This window comes from Callospermophilus lateralis, chromosome 10 (assembly GCF_048772815.1).
Source record: "Callospermophilus lateralis isolate mCalLat2 chromosome 10, mCalLat2.hap1, whole genome shotgun sequence".
NCBI lineage: Eukaryota > Metazoa > Chordata > Mammalia > Rodentia > Sciuridae > Callospermophilus > Callospermophilus lateralis.
The window spans coordinates 129,122,123-129,143,629 of NC_135314.1; the positions used below are offsets into that span (position 1 = coordinate 129,122,123).

The following is a 21,507-nucleotide window of genomic DNA, read 5'->3' on the forward strand; positions in this document are numbered from 1 at the left end:
TGGAGAGAGTAGAAATAAGAGATTGAGAGCCAGGTGTTGAGAAAAAAAAGCATAAACAGCAGGTTATAGTGAGAGGACAGGGCTGACCAGAGGACACAGACCGGGTCCCTTCAGCCTCTGCAGTGCCTCCTTGTCTCTGAGGGAGGCCGACTGATCCCACACTTCTGGAAGTAGAGGAGAGCTCTCTTCTCACTGCACATTGTTCTAAATATATGTTCTACTAGAGCGGGCCTTTGCCAATCCCTTGGGAAGTGGAGCAATGGGAAACTACAATTGAATAAGAGTAGATAAAGAACACTTACTGGTTTTCCCGCAGCTCTGGCAGATTTCTCGGACCATTCTTTTTTTCACATCCACATTCTTTAATCTATCGAAGTCTCGAAATGTGATTATCTTTGCAGAATTGCCTGTTATTGGCAGAAGCTGTTCCTTGCGAACATCTCCTATGCCCACAACCAGGATGCAGATTCCAAGGTCTTTCAGGGTTTTTACTGCATCTACCACATTGTAGCGGGGAGACCCAGATGTGATAACAACTAAAGTTTGAGGGACACCAGCATTTCTTCTCCCACCAAAAGACGGATGAAACATTGAGCTCACGTGTTGAAGGGCAAAGTCAATTCGAGACTGCCCGTTGCTCTTGGAGACAGCCTGAATTCGCGATTTCCACTGGGCTTTGGTCAGAGTGTTTCCCAACTCAATTATTTCCTGATATCGGCTCCCATATTGAGCCATCCCAACTTTCATTCTTTGAGACTGAGTATCAAAATTATCAATTAAGTCTGACAAGAAAGTTGTCATGGTAACAAACTCCGCATCAGACACCATGTTAGAGCCATCACAGAGGAAAATCACATCAGCTTCCTGAAGTTTACAGACTGCAATAAGGAAAAGAATAAATGATTTCCCACATGAATCATTCTAATTTTTTTTCTTTATTCTAGTATTTCAATTGCTTTACCAACCACTTACATTGCTTCACAATGAGATAAATAAATTGAGATAAGTTAGCAGCAGAATCACTGACTGGCCTTCATAGAGAAGGACAAATAGCAGAAAGGGTAATAATAGCAGCAGTTTCATGAGTTGTAATTATTTGGATGATTCATTGGAAAAGACTGCAGGCAACTCAGAAAGAAAGTAGGAAGCTGGCATAGATTGAATATATTCATTAAGGGATGATGACAAGGGGCTGGAGTTGTGGCTCCGTGGTAGAGCGCTTGCCTGGCATGTGTGAGGCACTGGGTTCAATCCTCAGCACCACATGAAATTAATTAATTAATTAATTAATTAAAGGTAGTGTGTCCATCCACAACTAAAAAAAAAAAGAGAGAGAGAGAGAGAGAGAGAAAAGGCTAGAAGTCTCTTCAACAAACCAAAGAATGACTTTCTACACTTGATTCTAAACAAACTCAATGGCTAGGGTAGGTGCAGCATTGCAATCATCACTAATGGTAACTGAGACCGTGGGTTGCCGGCTGTCATACAACTCCTTGTGATGGCAGTGTAGTAGGCGCAGATGGCTTCCCAGAGAGACCTTCAAGGAAGATAGATCTTCCTGTGGCAGAAAAAGCCTCTAGCTCTCTACTCCTTCAGGGTCTGCCTCACCACAGAAATACCTTGATAGAGGGCATGCCCTTCCCAAGGCAGCCCACATCTGGGGACTAAGGGCAAAGGGGGTTCCAGATGTTTTGGTCTGATGCTGGACAACTCTCATGAGCAATACTTGCTTCAGAGCCGTCTGCTAGGTTTAAAGCTTTGTTGAGTGTGTGTCACTGTTTCATTTCTTCTGTCCATCTTGCTTTCCCCCTTTGTTTCGCAGATCTGTATCTCTAAGAAACATCTTGGATCCCAAATTCCATCTCACCATCTGCCTCCAAAATGTAAGCATGCAAGATGAGAATGAAGCAGCTCCCACAGACCACAGTTTTAGAGATGTACCAGGTTTGGCGAGACCCGACCATAAACAAGAAACCAAGCCTGCTCAGGGAACTCCTAGTCTTATGACAGAAATAGATAATCAAATAGCAAAAGTATGTATTAAGTGCAAACACGAAGAAGTTGCAAGGGTTGGAAGGTACAGTGAGAACATGGGGTCAGACATTCAGCCAGGAAATTAGCAAACAAAGGCTAAAACTTGATAAAATAGACATAGCAAATGAAGTGATGTGCCTAGTGCTCTTGGTGGATAAAATAATGTGTGCAAAGACGAAATTTCAGAACAACAAGGTAGGCTGTGCAGAAGGGAGAGGTCATCAATGAAGTTGAAGAGGTGGTAGGGATTAGATGAAGCCTAGGAGTTTGGAAATTACCCCAATGGCAGAGAGAAGCTTCCAAAAAATTTTTTAAAAAGCTGTAGGCAGAGGATTGACACAGTCTGGTGTGTATAAAAAAAGATCTTCAGTGTTGGGACTGGACTGCACGGTGGCAGGAGAAATGGAGAGGAGACCAGGTTTCAGGGTGGGAGTCTACAGACCAGAAAGAACAGAAAGAACTGAGACAGTCCTTCTGCTTTGGGGGGTGGGGGGATCATACCTCTCTTAGATAAAGATGATACCTTCACTTAATATCTGAAACCAACAAGATGAATTTATTTCTTAATTAAATAAGGTGACACTGTGATGATTACACAGCTTCACTCAGCAAAGAAAACAGGGATCCGAAGCAAGATTTAGGGGAAGTTTGTCTGGGGTGAGACTGGTTACAGAGATGGGAGTGAGTTAACATCAGTCTTAGGAGCCTGACTTGTGTTGGTAGAAAGGGAACAGAGATGGAGAGGGGAAGGAGGAAGGGAGGAGGAAAGAAAATTAGGTTGGTTGACTCATTAGCCACGTTTTGGGGTCTGGGGCAACATACACACGTGCGTTCAGAGGCATAGCAGCCCTCCCTAATAACTGGTCAATTTCTATTGCTTTTGAGACCAGGTGGCAAGTCTCACCTTTCCCTCACTGGAATGTGACAGGCGCAGTCCACCCAGCCCAGTAGTAGCTCATGTGATCAGCTTAGTCCCCTTCCCCACCTGCTCCTAGCAACAGTCTCCACTACCCCACATTCAACTCCCCCATCTCTCCCTCTGCATTAGTGATCCTTATCCAGAAAAGAACACCAGACCATGGAAACCTCTTATGGCCCACAGAATGCTTATGATACCATTCAGAAGGCCTTGGCTCTTTGAAGACAAAAGTCTGTGTGTTTAAATCATGAAACGCTCTACTTGAATCTGGCCTAAAACTGACCACCAATGGTTGCATGGAGACTGGTAAGCAATGGAGCTGCACCAAGTAGTCATTAAATGGGGTAAGGCGACCATGACCCTAAGAGGTGGGTCACGTTGCTGGCTAAGAAAAGCAACAGGGTGCAAAGAGAGCAAGGAATGTCTCTGAAACTTTCTTGTATCATCCCTTCGACGCATGCTGGGGTGGGAGGGGAACTCTGGGATCTTGCTCAAACAACTCATTTCTTTTAGAGACGAGAAAACTTGTAGCCCAAGTAGAGAAATGGTCAGCCCATGATACCCAGGCACCAGCAAGGCAAGAATTATAAAAGTATAGGATTTGTGTTTTCGTTTGAACTTTTGTTGCGACCTCCTGAGAAGCTTTAAAAATAACAACTTACCCTCTCCTGCTTCACCGCACACATTTTCTTGTACAGGCAGATAAATATCTTTCAGTGTGTCGAAATTATCTACATGGATGGTATTATTTTTGTTCCCTGCCATAGTCTCAAGTTCATTTTGGTTGGCCTGTCCCACACCCACCGCAAAGATGGTGACGCCTTTGTTTCTTAATTTCAGCGCGGCCTCACTGAGCTTATCCCGGTCGTGGGACACCCCATCAGTGATGATAATCAGCATCTGTCTCACGTTCTGCTTGATGCGGCTGCCGTGTTCTTCCTTAAAGAGGATGTTGGAGTACTCCAGAGCCTTGGCCGTGTAGGTACTCCCGAAAGTGTCCCGGCGCCTCCTCAGGTTCTCGATGATTGCTGAACTGCTTGAGTAGGTGTTAAGGAAGAAAAGAATCTCAGGACTGTCAGAGTATCTGAGGGCTCCAAACTGAACTCTGTCCCTGCCAACATCTGCTTTCTTCACCAAATGGACGGTGAGGTTGATCATGCTTTCCCGCTGTTCGGGACTGATGCTACCTGAATGATCCAGCACAAACACAACATCTAACAGTTCAATCCTTTTACAATCTGAAAAAAAAAAGAAGACGAAGAAGAGGGGATTAAGACTGCACAGATCGCCGAGAAGGAAGCAAGCTAACCTTTGCCATGAGCCTACTATGCACCAAATACTCCATCTCACTTCGTCCATTAAGGGTGGTTGTTGCCATTTTACAAAAAAAAAACAAAAAACCAAGGGTCAGAGAAGGGCCACTTGCCCAAATCGTGAGTCCAAGGACATTTGAGCCCTTACCTATGTGACTCCACGGTTGGCAATTCTTAGGCCACATCACTCTGTTCTGCCATCAGGAGGGGGTAATACCTTTTGCTGAGCAGGCTTGCAACAGGAAGTGGCCCCAAGTAAAGGAAGAGCTAAGGCTCCCATGTCCTCCTCCCTACTCCCCAACTCTCCTCCACATGACAAGCCAAGCAACCACTCCCATCAAGTATTCAATATACAGACTCTCACCCTCTCATCTCCTTCCCTTAATAACATAAGAACATGCTTCCAAAGGTTATTTTTCTACTTGCCATCTGCCTGTCTTACCTCCAATCCCTACTGCTGGCAATAAAGTCTCACACAATGTGAAGGCGCTCAGGTGATAACGGTAAAAACCTGAGGCAGTGGTCACTGAGATTTGGTGACTAGCCACGACTTAATAAATATTTACAAGTCCATCTTATAGATGATGAATAGGCAGAAATTTTGCCTTATGCTATAGACAGGGTCTCCACAATCATTACATTTGTCAAAACAAAGAAATGCCAGCAAGAACCCTGAAGGTTTCAAAGTCAAGGCCATGGCCTGTGGATACAGCTGTCTACATTACCAAGAGTTTGGGAATTGCTGCCACTCTTAGGGGAAGAAAAAAAAAAAACAATTAAGCTGTTACCAAAGAAGCCTTAGAGCTATCACTTTAAACCCAGAGTTTATAATGAGATATTTTATTTGTTAACTTTCTGGAAAAACACACACACACACACACACACACACACACACATAATTTTGAAGAATGAAGTCCAACAGATGTCTTTATGTTGCTAGGGGAACAACACAACAAGCTTACTAACGCTTTGCTTTATTCTCTTTAACTGTATCCAAAACAGATAATAGGCGGTTGATAGATTTAAGAGCAAAGGTGTTTTCAGTCTCTGTGTGAATTCACAGCAAGTTCTCATTCAAGAGGCATTAAAATTAATAGTTTCAAACTAAAGAGATGACTCAATACAATTTGAAAAGCATCCCAATTTGTGAGTTAAAAACAATGGCTCCAAACAATCAGGGGGAAAAAATCACAATTAAATTTTTCCAAAGGAGTAGCATGTGAACAAGCAAATATAAAATACTCAATTTATAGAAGTTAAGAGTAATGTGAAGTAATGAAATGTACACTGTATCTTTAAAATATAAAAGTCTGTTTTTTGTTTTGTATGTATGTGTGTGCGCGCGCTTGCGCGCACGAAGCAACACTGCTTAAGATACTGGGTTTGATATAACTAAAAGAAAGATGGATTTGTGTTTCTAATTATTTTCTGCTTAACAGTGATTATAGACAGCCAAGGAACAATTCTAAGAAATCATTTGGAAACAGAATTTGGCTCTGGAAAAATCCAGGTATGTAGATATTAAAGAGTTGCAGTTTTAGTGTAAAATTCTTAGAAGAAGAATTCTTGTAACTTCTTGTAATATATTTGAAGTCACCAAAAGCAAGACTCTTGGAGCCAAACTAGTTGCTAAGTTGTTAAACTGGAATATCCACGGAGGTGAATTTTTTTTTAAGTTATAAAGAAAAAAGGTTTTATTTTGGCTGCAACCACTATGGAAAGCAGTATGGAGATACCTCAGAAAACTTGGAATGGAATCATCTGACCCAGCTATTCCACTCCTCGGTTTATACCCAAAGGGCTTAAAATCAGCATACTATAGTGATGCAGCCACATCAATGTTTATAGCAGCTCAACTCACAACAGCTAGACTATGGAACCCACCTAGGTGCCCTTCAACAGATGAATGGATAAAGAAACTGTGGCGTATATACACAATGGAATATTATTCAGCCTTAAAGAAGAATGAAATTATGGCATTTGCTGGTAAATGGTTGGAGCTGGAGAATATCATGCTAAGGGAAGGTGATGGGTATTTTAATATCATTTGGATAAAACCAAAATTTAGCACCAGTCCAGGTAGGGGTCAAGTCCAGAATATAACACTGTATCCACTATATAGTCAACTGCCCACATCCTTGAGTCACAAAGGATAACAGGGTCACTTACCATGCAGAGCGCACACACGGAAGATGAGTTTACTTTCTATTGCCTTTAGATGATCGAAGTTCTCCACGTGGAAAACGAGGCTGCCGTCCCCACTGATCTCCTCCAGTTGAGTCCTGTTGGCACCAAATACCCCCACAGAGAAAATGATCACCCCTGTGTCCCGGAGAGCGATCGCAGGACCTCTCACATCATCCTGTGCCTCTCCATCCGTGATGAGGATGAGAAACTTCCTGACGTGAGGACGGCCCCCCTTGGGGAGGGTGAAGTATTGATCTACAAAGGTTAGTGCATTTCCAGTCAGGGTGTTTTCACCGATGAGAGACATGCTGTCTATAGCGGCAGAGATTTCTTTTTGTGTAAAGTACTTATTCAGTGGGAACTCTTCCTGATTATGACCACTGAACTGAACGACACCAATTTGGGTTTTGTCTGCACCAATTTGAATCTTAGCCAACAGGTTTTTCATGAAGTTTTTCATGGTATCGAAATTTGTGGCTCCTATACTTCCAGAACTGTCCACCAGAAACATGACGTCAGCCTTCATGTCTTCACATCCTGCACAGGAAAGACCAGAACTTGGCATGGTTCTCAGCATACGTAAAGACAGTACCACAGTAATAATGCACTAATGGAAAACAGTGAAATTTAACTCAAGCCACTGCTGTTGTGTTTTGAGACTCTTATTTGCATCTTTAGTAGAAGACTGCAGACTAGAACCCTGAACCGGAAATTCATGGGAGAACATCCAAGGAGTTTTAAAAAAGAAATGCAACTTCCAAAGTACATGTTCATTCATTCACACACACATCACTCCTTTATTCATAATCCATTTATTCATAACTCATTCATTCAAAATTCTTAGGGAGTATAAAATACCAAACCTCAGATCCTGTATTAAGGGATCCAATGGTGATCAATAATAAAGAATCAGAGCCAAAGTAAGCAAGTCTCAGCAATCAAAGGACTAACTACTCCAGGGTTTTATGTAATTTTTTGGAAAACACAACAACAAGTAATATATAATAACATCATTTTCTGGGATAATTTTAAGCAATTTGATAAATACTGCAGTCTAGAACCCTGAATCAGAAATTCAATGCAAGTCAACATTAAAAATTGGAGTGAAAGGTTTTTAGTAGGGATAATAAGTGCTAAGTTAAGCACATACCTATTCACCATAGACTGTTCCTTTATGCATGAAATTTGTTGATAACTTATTGATTGGAAATCTGTATATGTGCATATACATGCATATATAAAAATATGTATATGTACATATACACACATCTAAGACCAATTCCTATAAAGTATTGAGAAAAGATTATTAATCCATATGTTACTGGCCAAGCTATATAGGCAATGACCAAACAGATTCCATTTTACCCTGAGACTCCATGTCATGTAAGAAACGCTTCTCTCATGGGAACAAGCTGCCTCTGTACCCACCAACAGTTGCTTAGCACACAAAATGGCAATTCTTATACAATGTACTTGTGCAATGTTCCCTAATCACATAGAATGTTAGGTTTGTCTAGACATAAGTAACCATTCTTTAACTCATACTCAACAAGGGTAATTTTGACCCACTTCCCCTTCTGCTTATAATTTTATATCTCATGATTTTTGTTTGTGGTTTTGAATCATAGCAACAGCCATTAATGATTAATGTACCAACATGCTTTAAAAGATTTGCTCCAATCACTGGGAGGGGTCGAGAAGTGCAGACTTGCAGCCTGCCCACTCCCACCAGCTGGTGAATAAAGTTTCCATCTCCTACTCCAAGACTGACTTGGTGATTTATTGCAATTTCGCCATAACACATGCTACACATATTTCACATTGTCATTAGCATGGATCTCCATAGTCTTATCCCTTTTGCCTGTGCACCTGTCCATTTGTAATCTCTGCCATCCTCTTACCAGACTTTCTCTCAACATTCATGGAATGTTGAAAATAAACACTTAGCATTAGCCATATATGAGAAAATGAAAAGATAATTATTTTTCAATGACCAATATAAAGCCAACACTTAGATCCACCAGGAGGATTGACAATCAAGACCCAAGCTGCCCTCTAGCCATCTTGAAAACACTCAGTGGGAAGGTCTCTGAGATGTCTATGACCTTGGCAAAGGTCCACTGTGGTGAGGTGCAGATGATACTCTTCCATGTGACATGGGCAAAGGAAAAGCCTTCAACATGAGATTTGGTATTCACAGGATCTACCTCCTTATTTCTCAATTTGGGGACAATTTTGTTCCCTATTATTTTCCCTTTCTTCTGTGTTAGTCAGATCTCAGCCAGGCAGATGGCTGCCCAGCTATAGACTATCTTTCCCAGCCTTCCTTGAAACTAGACATGGCCCTATGACTAAGTTTGGGCCAATAGATAAGAGCAACAGCGAGCTGGCCACTTCTGGGTCTTACCACTAAAATGATTGAGCATCGTGGGCTCCAGAACTGGAATTTCAGTTTTGCTAAAGATGGGAGCTGCATTTGGGGTATAGTAGCCTGTTTGACTTTGCAGTCCAAACTTTAGTTTGAAGTCTTTTTGTTAGAGCAGCTTAATCTGCCCCTGCTGATACCTGTGTCTCTCTCCATCTGCGCCTGTTCTAAGACTTGCTAGCATTTTGTAGCCCCTCGTGTTTGGGTTCCTTGGTGTTCCTACTCTCCACTCACCACACCAAGACATGTTTCTATCATAAACAAAAATGAACAGCATTTGCATATGTACTAGATATGAAAATAATGATTGGCATGTATGATGCTTGACCCATATGATTCTCTGAATGTAGATATTATCTATATTTTATAGATAAGGATGCTTCAGAACAGAGTTGAACCCTAATCTACAAAGCCTAGTCTCTTTCCATTGTATTCGCCTGCGTGCATGCGTGCATGGGTGCATGCTCATGCGCACACACATGCACACGCAATTCACACATACAATAGAGTCTCCTTCAAGCCCACTGCCTGCAAGATAGCCTCAGAGCAGCTCTCTCTAGAGGGATTCTCCATGTCTTGGCAATTGGTTTAAAATGAGGAACTGAATCCCTCCATGGTGATAAAGGAAGTTAGCAAACTGTAAGCCAGACAACTGATCACGTGGCACCTCCACTCAACCTGGCCATTCACCTACTTGAAGCAACTGATGATATGTGGAAAATGGAGCCTTTTATCTTTGTTTTGCTTACCCTTTTCAGTGCAGATGCGGCGAACAACTTGATTTTTTATGCTTTTTAAGGCATCAAAGTTCTGTCCAAAGTTGACCCTTTCTTTTACCCCAGCAATTTGCTGCAGCTGTGTTTTATTAGCCTCTCCAATGCCAATTGCATGAATGATGACCTGTTCAGCCCTTAGTCTCTCCGCAGGTTGCACAACACTGTCCTCGGATTTCCCATCAGTCAGCACGATAAGGAAACAGGGCACTTCACTTGTCCTGTCCTTCTTTCCCTCCTTTATAATTGGCCGTATGAAATCCAGAGCTTTTCCAGTCCGAGTGCCACCTCCGAGCTGATAGATGTTAAAAACGGCCTTTTTTAAGTCAATGTTGTTCTGATAGTGAGAGATGGGAAATTCCTCCCTGTTCTTCCCTGCATATTGCACGACTCCAACTCGGACTTTGTTTGGGCCAATGCTAAACATGTCTATCACGGAGGACATGAATGTCTTGATTTGCTCAAACTGATTCACCTGGATGCTGCTGGAGCCATCAATGAGGAAATAGATATCAGCCTCCTTTGTATCCACACAGCCTGAAGGAAAAAAAAATGAAAAGTGAACAGAGCATTTTCTGTTGATGATAGAGAACCTGGAACGAACTTGCAAGAGAACCTTACAATTTTGGAGAAACATGAGGCTATTCCCGTTAGAACAAGGCTTCTTTGCCTTAGCCAAGAGCCTGTGCCTTTCATCGGACTCTTCATGTCCATTTTTTTTTTTCCATTGAAATTTACAACCATCTTGGGAGAAAATTGAAACAAAGCAAGGCATGGTTGTTTACCTCAGGTTACACAGCCAGTAAATTAAAGAGTAAGGACCAGGTTCCCAAACCTCTGGGCTCTAAGTTAAATAGTTTTTTCTCGTATTGACACCTGCCCCATTAGATACTTTTGCTGTATCAGTTTTTGAGAAATGTCATGGGATTGATGAGCTTGTATTCTTATTTCCCCAATAATCTCCTCTTCTCAGAGCTACCATAACAATATGTTTAAAGCTAAATAAGATCATATTATTTTTCTACTTAAATGATTTATCAGTGTATTTAGAATTCAGAATTTTAAAATTGGCTTTCTTTTGATTGTTACCTTCCTCTCTGACCCTATTCCCAGCAATTCTTCATCTGTTTTAACCATATTAAACTTTTCATGCTGCTCTTAAAATTTGTAAATTTAAACTAATTAAATTTAAACTAATTAAAATTCAAAGTCAGCTCCTTGTTGCACGTGCAAACTCTTAACAGCTCCATGCAAGCTAGTGGCTACCATATGGAATGGCAGATATGGAACATTTCCGTCATTACAAATTTTGATTGGACTAAAGAAGAATGAGTCCTTTGTTCAAGGCCTCACCTGTACAATCACATATACAGATAGGGCTCTAGATACAGAAAGCTATCAATGTATATATTTGATTTTGAAATCAAAATAACTGCCCATGTAGATTCCATTAAACATTTCAATCAGAAAACTCTCTTATTCAGATTACACAACCCCCAACAGTTTGTTTTTTTATTATTACAATTTAGCTTCAAACTTTGCATGTCGATAGGGAGAGTATGTTCCGTTTCTAGGAAATGAATGCCTAGTCTCCTTGGCACTGATCATTCTTGATATTATAAAGAAAATAGCCATTCTTTTCTTGATACATCAGAATCCTGAGTTTGGTTGATGTGAGTGTCCCTTTGGTTTAATAAATTCTATTTAACAAGTTGAATATCCTCAATGTGCCAAATGTAGTGGATAAAGCAGTGACTAAGTCAGATAAGGTTGTTTTTCTGCAATTTGATCACTCTAAAACTGGAAAACTGGCCATCACTTTCTGGACCTTAGCAAATTTCTGGACCAGGTAGGGAGGTTTTTGGGGTTTTTTGTTTTTGTTTTTAACTCCCTAGCATGAGTTCGTTAGGGAGCTTACGAAAATACAGCTGCCCAACTAATTGCATTATCACACTCCTGTAATCCCAGCAACACCAAAGTCTAAGGCAATAAGATAGCAAGATCACAGCCAGCCTGGGCAACTTAGAGACCTTGTTTCAAATTTTTTAAAGAATAAAGGAGAAGGTCTGGGGATGTGGCTAAAGTGCACCTGGGTTCAACCCAAGTGCCACACACACACACACACACACACACACACACACACGTGCTCAAACTCCACCCTCAGAGATGGATTCATTAGGCTTAGCATGAGGCTTGGGCCACTAAATTATCAACAAGCTCCTTAGCAGGCTGATAAGTTTATAGCAGATACTGTTGGTGCTTTGCCTACATCCCCTGAAATCTCTTGTCATTTTTGTGCCCATTGGCACCTACTGCTTTGACTCTCGTTAGAAAACACTATGTCTGTGGGAGGGCTGTTCCTGAGTTGCTAGAAACTTCTTTGCTTGCCACTTGAGCCAGAAGTGTCTGGAAATTCACACTCCCCTGTGCATTTGAAGATGGCAATTCCTTTCTATGCGAGTGCTGCCAAATACTACTTTTAATTATTTAAAAACAGTTTATCAGTAGAGAAAATGCGTGAAGGCAGGAGATATCTCAGAATTAGATATGCTCAGTCTTATCAAGTCTCTCTTGGCATACACCTTTGGAAAGAGCTCAGTAAACTACAGCAGATTCACAAAGCATCTTAACTAGGATGTCCTTGGCTAGAATGATGAAAGAAAAAAAAAATTTAAAAAGATCAAAATGTGGAGAAGTAATCGTGGTTGTGCATAAAAATATAGGTACGAGAGTTTTTACAAGAGCAAAACATTGTCACTGACCCATATACCTCACAATTTCAGATATGCTGCACAAATTATGGTAAATCCATACAACAGAATATTATCGCCAACCTAAAAAGTATATTGCAAAATAATATTTAAGGAAATAGACAAAAGTTTGTGATGTAAATTTGATTTAAAAAGTGGGGCCAGGCATGCCTGTAATCCTAGCTGCTCAAGAGGCTGAGGCAGGAGGATCAAAAGTACAAAGCCAGCCTTCGAAACTTAGCAAGGCCCTAAGCAATTTAGCGAGACCCTGTCACGAAATAAAATATAAAACAGGCTGGGGATGTGGCTCAGTGAAAGTCCCCCTAGGTTCAATCCCTGAGACCAGAAAACAGCAGGTAAGGCAGAAAATACTGGTTACCACCAATAGCCATTCTCTCTATGCTAACTGAATCTCCATATTTTTACTTAGATACTCAACTACTCCAAATAAAGACTATATTGCCCAGTTCCCATTATTTCAACTAAGTGTGGCATATAATCAACTTCTGGCGCAGGGGACAGAAGCAGAAATGTGTGTGTAATTCTGGAAATATCCTTGAAGAATGGCGGGGAGGAGGGCATCTCACTTTTCCTCCTCTTTTCTGCTCTTGTCCGCTGAACATGATGCCTGAAGCTGTTGTCTTGGACTACAATCCTTGGAATAAAGGTCACACACAGGAAAAAAAAAAAATCACAGGAAGAGAAAGGGTCCCTAACACTGAGGTGTACGATGGCCATTCATCTGCCGATTACTGGGCTTATTTGTAAAGCAGTGAAAGTAATTTTATCCTATTTCAATTACTTTTACTCTGATTTCTTTCTTAGTTATACCTAAAAGTGATTGCAACTGATACAAGTTACCAAACTGTGTGTGTTTGCACTGTCCAGTATAACAGACCCTGAACATGGCTAATAAATCAAAATCAAATTACGTTTACAAAATTCAGTTCCTCCATCACGTTTCAAGTGCTCCGAAACCACAGGTGGCTGGCAGCTGCCTTATTGGACAGTGCACCTAGAGAACATTTGCATCATCCCAGAATGTTCTGTTGGAGCATGGACATATGATTTTTACAACTGTGTTTATATAAGTCTGTGCATGCATGAGCCGAGTGAGTGGGGAGAGAGAGAAGAGACTAAACACATGCCTGTAATCCCAATGGCTCAGGAGGCTAAGACAGGAGGATCACTCGTTCAAAGCCAGTTTCAGCAAAAGCGAGGCACTAAGAAACTCAGTGAGACCCTGTCTCTAAATAAAATAAAAAATAGGGCTGGGGATATGGCTGAGTGATTAAGTGCCCCTGAGTTCAATCTGCAGTACCCCCCCCAAAAGAGAAATAATTGTTAATAGTTTTATCTGAAGATAGGATTAAAAGATGATTTTACTTTCCTCTCTATATCCTTCACACAATTAAAATATTTTGCAGTTAACACGTACAACTTTTTTTTCTTTACATGTTTTTTGAGGCATGACTTACTTACCTGCTATGAAGTTGATCCATTGTGAGTATATCATTCAATGATTTTTTTGGTAAATTTACAAAGCTGTGCAACCGTGACCAAAATCTGGTTTTGGTTCCCACTATTCTAAAAGCTCCCTTACCCAATTATGTTCAATCCTCACCCCTGCCCCAACACTAGGCAACCTTTCAGTTTACTATAGAATAAGAAATACATATTTTAAAAAACATACCAGTTTTGTCAAGGTTAATTTGTTCAGCATGAGTAGAAATTTGGGTCCATATTTCATTGTGGAGCTTTTTCAGGAAGTTATTACTGTAAGATTCCAACGCTGCATAGGAGTTCAAGGTGGAAACTGTCTCTTCTGTAGGGTAAGATGCTATTGCTTCTAACTGAGTACTGTTAGCCCCTTGGATGTTCATAGCAAACACAGTTACGCCTTCCAGCCGAAGGTTCAATGCAGCCTCATGCACCTCGTCATCTGAGGATCTGTGGGTGACCAAGACTGCAATCTGAGGGACCCCCTGGGCCCTTCTGCTGCCACTGGACTGTGAGAAACCTTCCTTCCTCAACTGCTCAATGGCAGCCCCAGCATTGGATTTCCCATCCCGAAGGGAAAGCTTCCTGATTTGCTGCTGAAATTCAAATTGTGTTGTGCTGGATTTCAGAAAAGAAATCGTCTCAGCCCTCGTGCTGTAGCTCATCAGTCCAAGCCGCATGCAATCAGAATTCACATCTAAGGAGCTGGTTATGTTCTCCAGAAACTTCTGCAGGTCTCTTAAATTTTGTTGGGTCCCAAGTGACCCGTCCACCAGGAACACAAGGTCGGCAAGTGAATCTTTCTGACAGGATGTAAGGAAGGGAACTATGGAGAGGAAAAAAAAAAAAGTATGATGATTAGGATAAAGCACTAGCCCAGAGTAAGACAGGTACTTTACTGATTTCCAAAAGGCACGAGTGAAAATAGAGGGAGTCATGACAGATGTAGAGCAATATTTTATCTTAGCAAACAAAAGCCCAAAATTCTGAGCAAGACTTTCAAGGTCATTGACTTCAGAGGCTTTGCATGTGCTCTTCCCTCTATCTAAAGAATGCTACTTACCAATTTTGCTACCACACCCGACATTCACCATCATCTCTATGGAAGCCATCATATAACCACCTCCATTATCAGTACAATTGCATGATCGCCACCCCCACCTGAACCTCCACCCCCACCAGGGTGACCATCATCACTACTAGCTTTGCTATACTCAACTGCATTTAGACCACCACCTTCATTACCAGTTCAACCACCACCACCAGTAGGACTACCACTGTCTTTACCACTACCATTCCCAAGAGCTGGGATGCAGGCAAGAGTTATCAGTGACATCTCTGACCTCAGGGAGCTCACATTCGAAGGGTAGGGCAGGTATATTATTTCAGACAGTAATAAGTGCTAGAAAGGAAATAAAACAGGTGACCTTATTGAGCAACTATGCTGGGGAGGCAGAATGGCAGGGGACCCTAACTTAATTCACACATGAAGAAGTCAAAAAAAGTCCTCTCTGAGAGGGTCTCATTTGGGTTGAAATATGGGTGAAGATTCAATCATGTGAAAATCTGATGAAAGAGGAATTCTGGTAGAAAGAAAACCAAATGGTTGGAACCAGCAAGAAGCCCAGAGCGGCTGAAAGCAGTGGAAACATTGGTGGACGACGAGGTCAGAGGGAGACGAGCCCAGATCACCTGGGAGTCACATGATTCAGTTCAAATCTTTTAAGTGTCCTTCTGATTACTGAAGGGAAATAATGAATTCAGGAATAACAATTTAAAAAAACAAACAAAAAAAAACAATGGCTCTAGAAAGAGATAATGGTTTTAGAAAGGATAAAGCAGCTAAGACGCACAACCAGGGTCATTTTGACACACGATTGAGAAGTTGAACAGAACACTTAACAAATTGGATGCAAGAGTTGACAGCCTATGCAGAAGCAGAAATTTCCTGGGCTTCTGACCTGAACAACTGAGTGGATGGTGGGGGTGTCTTTTTGTAAGCTAGGGAAGCGAGTGGGAAGAATCTGTTATAGAGAGGACTCAAGAGTTCTGTTTCAGACCTACTCAGCTTCAGATGCCACTGAGGAGCATCCAAGGGGAAATGCCACATGAGCAGTTGGTTCTATGAATCTGGATTCTAAAGAACAGTAGGCCATATTCACATAAAACAGCCAACTCCAAGCACAGAGAGACCTCAACTGTGGAAAGTGTAGCCAAGAGATAAGCTTCATCTCACCAACAAACTACCTATTAGCTTCTCTGATCTTAGCAGTCAGGGGCATGTTTTACCATCTCTACCCCTTCAGTGCCTGGCACCTGGTGAGAGGTCAACAATCTTGGTGGAATTAAAAAAAAATAATCTTATAAGCCTTCCAGTCTACTCTGAATCCCACACAGTTGAGTAAAATAAACTCCCAGTATGACCTCCTCGGGTTATTATTTATTTGCAAACAGTTGTTACTACTGATACTAGTAAACCACATGCCAAATGCCATACAAGTCACCTCATTCATGTCCCAAGGTAGACACTGAAGCGCAGGGGTTAAGTAGTTTATTCAAGGTCTGAACCCAGGGTCTGAACCCAGACCTTCCTGACTATAAATCTCTTAATCTCTAAATCTTAATCTCCAAAAGGCAAAGACAGGACCTGGCCAAGCAATATCTTGTCGTACTGCCCTGCTGTGAGGTGAGTTAGAAGTAGTGAGAGAAACATCATCTGCACGGAGCCCTCTAAGTAGTTGGTAAAGCCCCATTGCCCCCAGAGAGTCCAGAGAGGATCTCCTTTGTCCCCAAGGTAGAAGCCCATGGGATATCTCTTCCATATGCCCTAAGAACTTGCTATAGCTTCTACATTTTTTTCCCCAAAGCAGTGGGGAGTGAAGGAAAATGTACTCCCCAACACCTCAAGGGCAACACTGTGAAGAGAGTCTTCTAGATTCTTTCCAAACCCCATTTCTGCTTTTTTTTTTGGGGGGGGGGGATTAAACTCAGGGGCACTTGGCCACTGAGCCACTCGCCCAGCCCTATTTTGTATTTTATTTAGAGACAGGGTCTCACTGATCTGCTTAGCCCCTCCCCGTTGCTGAGGCTGGCTTTGAACTTGCAATTCTCCTGTCTCACCTTCCGGAGTCGCTGGGGTTACAGGCCTGCGCCACCACACCAGGCCCATTTCTGCTTCTTGAGCAGAGAGCTAGACCTGATTTTCAAGCCTCTCTTGCACTTAGATGTGGCCATGCAACTAAGATCTGACCAGTGAACTACCACTACCACTCCCAAGAGCTGGGAATGGGCAGCTAGGCATGGGCAGCAGCTTACAAGCAGAAGTAGTGTTATCCTCCACCAGGCCCAGCCCCTAAAACTCTCCCAGGGTGATCTTTCTCCATCTTTTTCCCCTTCCTCCAGCTGGATGTCAATTCCCAGGGCGCGTTGGAGGTCATATTTGAAAGTGCAAAAGCCAACACCAACTTAGATAATGCAAACAATGTGAAGACAACTGGTGTTCTGAGCATTGATCAAGGGAAATAATTTCATGAAGGCTACTTGTTATTAAAGTTTTTGTGGTCTGACTGGGGTCGGGGGACAATCAGCCCACAGCTGTGGCTATGAGACTGGACAAGGAGTGGTAGACCAGGAAGGAAGTTCCAAGCCTACCGCCTCATACATCTTACAAATGAGGGTGCTGGTGAAAGGCCTAGATAGATGGTATCTAGATCACAGAGCCAGATAATGGCATTGTCCTGATCTTTTAACTTTGAGTTCAGGCTACCTTGTACTATTACCAGTTGGTATAGTAAAAATGTGGGGGAAAAAATGTATCTTAAACATGAAGATATCAGCATAAGATGATCATATGACTCGGGAGCTCATAAGTCAAACTTCTGGCCTTATCAAACATTGATACTTATTAGAGAAATTTTACATCCAAGGGGAAAATGGCTCAGAGAGGGGTGAGGCACACAGCTCAAGACTGAGGTCCACAGTGTCACACTACTGCACAACTTGTCTCCCTCTTCTGCTTGGATGAATGCAAAACAGGAGCATGGGCTAACAAGTCTCACCCTAAGGTTTCCATTCCCACTGGGTGCTGCTAGACATGAGTTGATGGGTATTTACTGAGTGCTTCAAATGAACCAGGACCACGAGGGAAAGAAAACAGACAAGGATCTTATTTCTGTAACTGTAAGACTCTCATGTATTCATTCACTAAGAAATAGAACACCAGCTCATTTTCTAGAAAGCCCAAAGAATACAGAGATGAGAACAAGTGGCCCGTTTTGCCCTTGTGGCGCTACCAGTCCGTTGCTGGGGAAGAAGGCAAACAGAAATGGATGACTGTGGGAATTACAGCTGTCCTAGATGTTCACAAGGAAGGAACTGTCAGACCCTAAAAGACATAAGAGGATAAGAGTATAGGGTTGAGATTTTAATGACAAAGGAGTTATTGGGCTGTAAGAAGGCTGTCAGAGAAAACAATATGAACAAAGGCAGAATAAGAGGATATTGTGCTGAAACTTCCAGTACTTCAATGTGGGCTTCCTTACCTGGTACATCAACATCGACCGCTCCTTCTCTGTACTTGGTCGCATCCTTGATGATCTGCGTCATGTTTGAGGAGAACATGCTGAGGTCTCTGACCGTCCGAAGTTTGAAGTGAAACTGAGATGTGGCCATGGCCCTCAGGTTTTCCTCGGAAGCCTTCTGCATCCCCACGGAGATGATTTTCACCCCATCTTTCCGCAGGGCCTTCGAAGCCTCTTCCACATCATCCTCGGATTCCGCTGAAGCCAGGACCACCAAAATAGGAGGAAACAGTTTCCTATCTCTTCCATCAGAAGATGCAGAGAAGTAGATCCTGTGAGCCTCCCGAAGAGCGTTTCCTATCCTCAGGGATCCGCCAAGGAACCCGAAGTTCTTCTTGAGATGGTTCAGCATGGGGTTCCTGCTCCTGAAGGTATTCAGGTTGAATTCATTGTGGAGCATGTCACTGTACTGGGCCAGGGCCACGCGGTACTTATTGGCCTCAATGGAGAGACTGTTGATCATTTTATTGATGAATGTTCTCACAAATGGGAAGGACTTAACTCCCAGGTGGTCAGAGCTGTCCACCAGAAACACCACATCTGCATAGTCAGGGCCTGGCCCTATCAAAATCCAAAGACAACAAAAATAAGGTTATTGTTCAGCCTTTACATTTCAGACCAACGTGATCTCTTGAGATTATGTCCTCATTTATAGGTCTAGCAAAATACCAAGGAAAGTGTCTTCCAGAAGTCAAACAGAAGAAAGTGTGCTTGTTTTTGCTAAAATGCCGTATAAGAGGACTTTCGTAAAGTTAGCCAACAGATTTTTCTTGCTCCAGTTTATGCCAGAGAAAACTGACTTTTTCTTTTTCAATTCTAAGTCACCAAATTCTAACACTGTACTAATGGATAAACAATAATGATACCAGCCCCAGAAAGTTCCAAAGTGGTCTGAGAACTAACAGCAGTTTTTGGAAAGCGCATAGAGTCAGAATATATCTTGAGTTGGACAGACAGCCTGGTAGCAGAGTCTGAGGCAGAGACTTTAGGTAGATGGCTTCAACAGAGGTAAGTAGTGTAAGAAGGACCAAACAGGAATGGTCTGGTCAGGTTTGGTCTGCAAGTGACTCTGAAGCATACATTACTGCAGAGTTTTCCCTCTTTGAGGAAAGAGGACCAGTTTTTATGTACCCCCAGAAATCAGTAGGAGGAAGCAGAGGGTATGGGCATAATTCCTTCGGTAAGGAGGCTCTAGGAAAACCAGAAAGTGAGTGGCAGCTGCAGCTGTTGCATGTGATACTGACAGCAGCTGGGGAAGGGTTAGAATCTGGGCATGGGGAGGCACTAATAGGGTCCGTATCAGCAGCCTCTGTCAATTACCTCAGCTCCTAAAACTAATGATATGATGGGAAAGGCCCAACAATTTCAAAGTAACTCAGAAATTCATCATGAAATCTTATGGTGGCACAGTGCAGGGTTGGAAGTACTTCTTTATAACTGTTTAAAGGAGAGAAGAAAAACATACTTTTTATACTCCATATACATACACTTTGAGTATCTCTTAGTGGAAATGCTGGGGACCAGAAGTGTTTTAGATTCTAAAAGTTGGTGTTTTTTTTTTTTTAATTTTTGAAATATTTGCAAGTATATAATGATATTTTAGGGGGGATGGATGCAATTCAAGTCTAAACCCAAAATTTGTTTATGTTTCATATACACCTTTTACACACATCTGGAGGAATTTTTACATAATATTTTTAGTGTGCCTGCATTTTGACTGCAACCTGTCATTTAAAGTCAGGTATGGAACTTTCTACTTAGGTGTCATGTCAGAGCTAAAAACATTTTGGGTTTTGGATAATTTCAGATTAAGAACATCTGGATTAGGGATGCCCAACCTGTACATTTCACGTTTGGGGTTGGGGGGAAAAGCAGGCAATGGTTTAGCCCCCAAAATACTTAGAATGTTTTCTGTGTGGGGTTCCTTTTCTTCCACTTTCATCCATAATTCAAACTGACCTATAAACATTTTGAATTGACTGTGTTCATAAAGATATGGAACACTGAGACCTTAAGCAAGTCAATGAATAATCACAGTTTTTCAAGCCACATATACCATAATTTATGATCCCTCTGCCCCGGCTTTGTACCATCTTTCGAAAATTAAGTTTGTTTGTTATTGTATACTACAACTACTAACAAATGCCATGTGTACTTTGATTTTCAGCAAATAAATTATTTACTTCTTTGTTTATTAAAATTAGGTTTGATGAGACATAAAAATATTTATTTTCCCAAATAACAATCAACATAAAATATACTAGTACCTGGGCTCTGATCTGCCAATATTTCAGTCCAAAGGATTATTAGGGCAACTATGATTAGCTGAATCTTCATTTTGTTAATGGAGTTTTCTTGCTTTTATTCTGAAAAAAAAATATATATATATATGTATATTTAAAAATTACAAATGTATATATTTGCAATATGAAAAATCTTAATGAACACCAGGAAATAATTATTGGAATAATTGGAGTGAATGGATACACTGTAAATAAGTATTTGTCAAGAAGTCCCAAGGTCTTTTATCAAGCACTCGGGGTGTTTGTTGAAAATAGATAATGCTTATGCTTGTTGAGCCCTTAACATGACTCAAGTACCTTTCTCAGTGCTTTACAAGTATCATCTAAATTAATCCTCACCACAATCTTATAAACAAGCACAATTATTATAGCACATATAGGGAAACTGAGGCACCAGGTGACTTGATAATTGGCAGATCCAGACAAGGCAATTGCCATGCCCCCAACCTTAACCACTATACCACAATCCTTATATTAAATCCACATCTTTGCACAATGTACGCAGTCACGTTTTTATTCCCCCTATCATTATGCTGATCAGAACTATTGCATACGTTCATAACAGCTCAAAAGAGCCAGCAGCCACCCCTGTTTTCTTCATTAAATTCTTGTGAGAACTGTTCTCTCACAGTTATAACCAATCTTACAAATTCAGTTCATCATCCTTCTCCACATAGTTCACAATCAATCAGATATCTTCATGAGAAATTTAAGTGCCATAGA

General features: G+C 41.5%; 1 protein-coding gene across 1 annotated transcript in view; it reads right to left on the reverse strand.

Annotated features, from left to right (window-relative positions):
- Col6a5 (collagen type VI alpha 5 chain) overlaps positions 1 to 20,818 on the reverse strand; it is a 100,576-nt gene extending 79,758 nt beyond the window's left edge. Inside the window, exons 1-7 of the mRNA XM_076868198.2 lie at positions 20,749 to 20,818; positions 18,443 to 19,042; positions 14,095 to 14,727; positions 9,628 to 10,188; positions 6,436 to 6,990; positions 3,616 to 4,191; positions 303 to 878 (exon numbers count right to left, since the gene is read on the reverse strand). Coding sequence (XP_076724313.2) covers positions 303 to 878; positions 3,616 to 4,191; positions 6,436 to 6,990; positions 9,628 to 10,188; positions 14,095 to 14,727; positions 18,443 to 19,042; positions 20,749 to 20,818 — 3,571 coding nt within the window. The remainder of the gene's footprint in view (positions 1 to 302; positions 879 to 3,615; positions 4,192 to 6,435; positions 6,991 to 9,627; positions 10,189 to 14,094; positions 14,728 to 18,442; positions 19,043 to 20,748) is intronic.
- Positions 20,819 to 21,507: the final 689 nt, after the last annotated feature.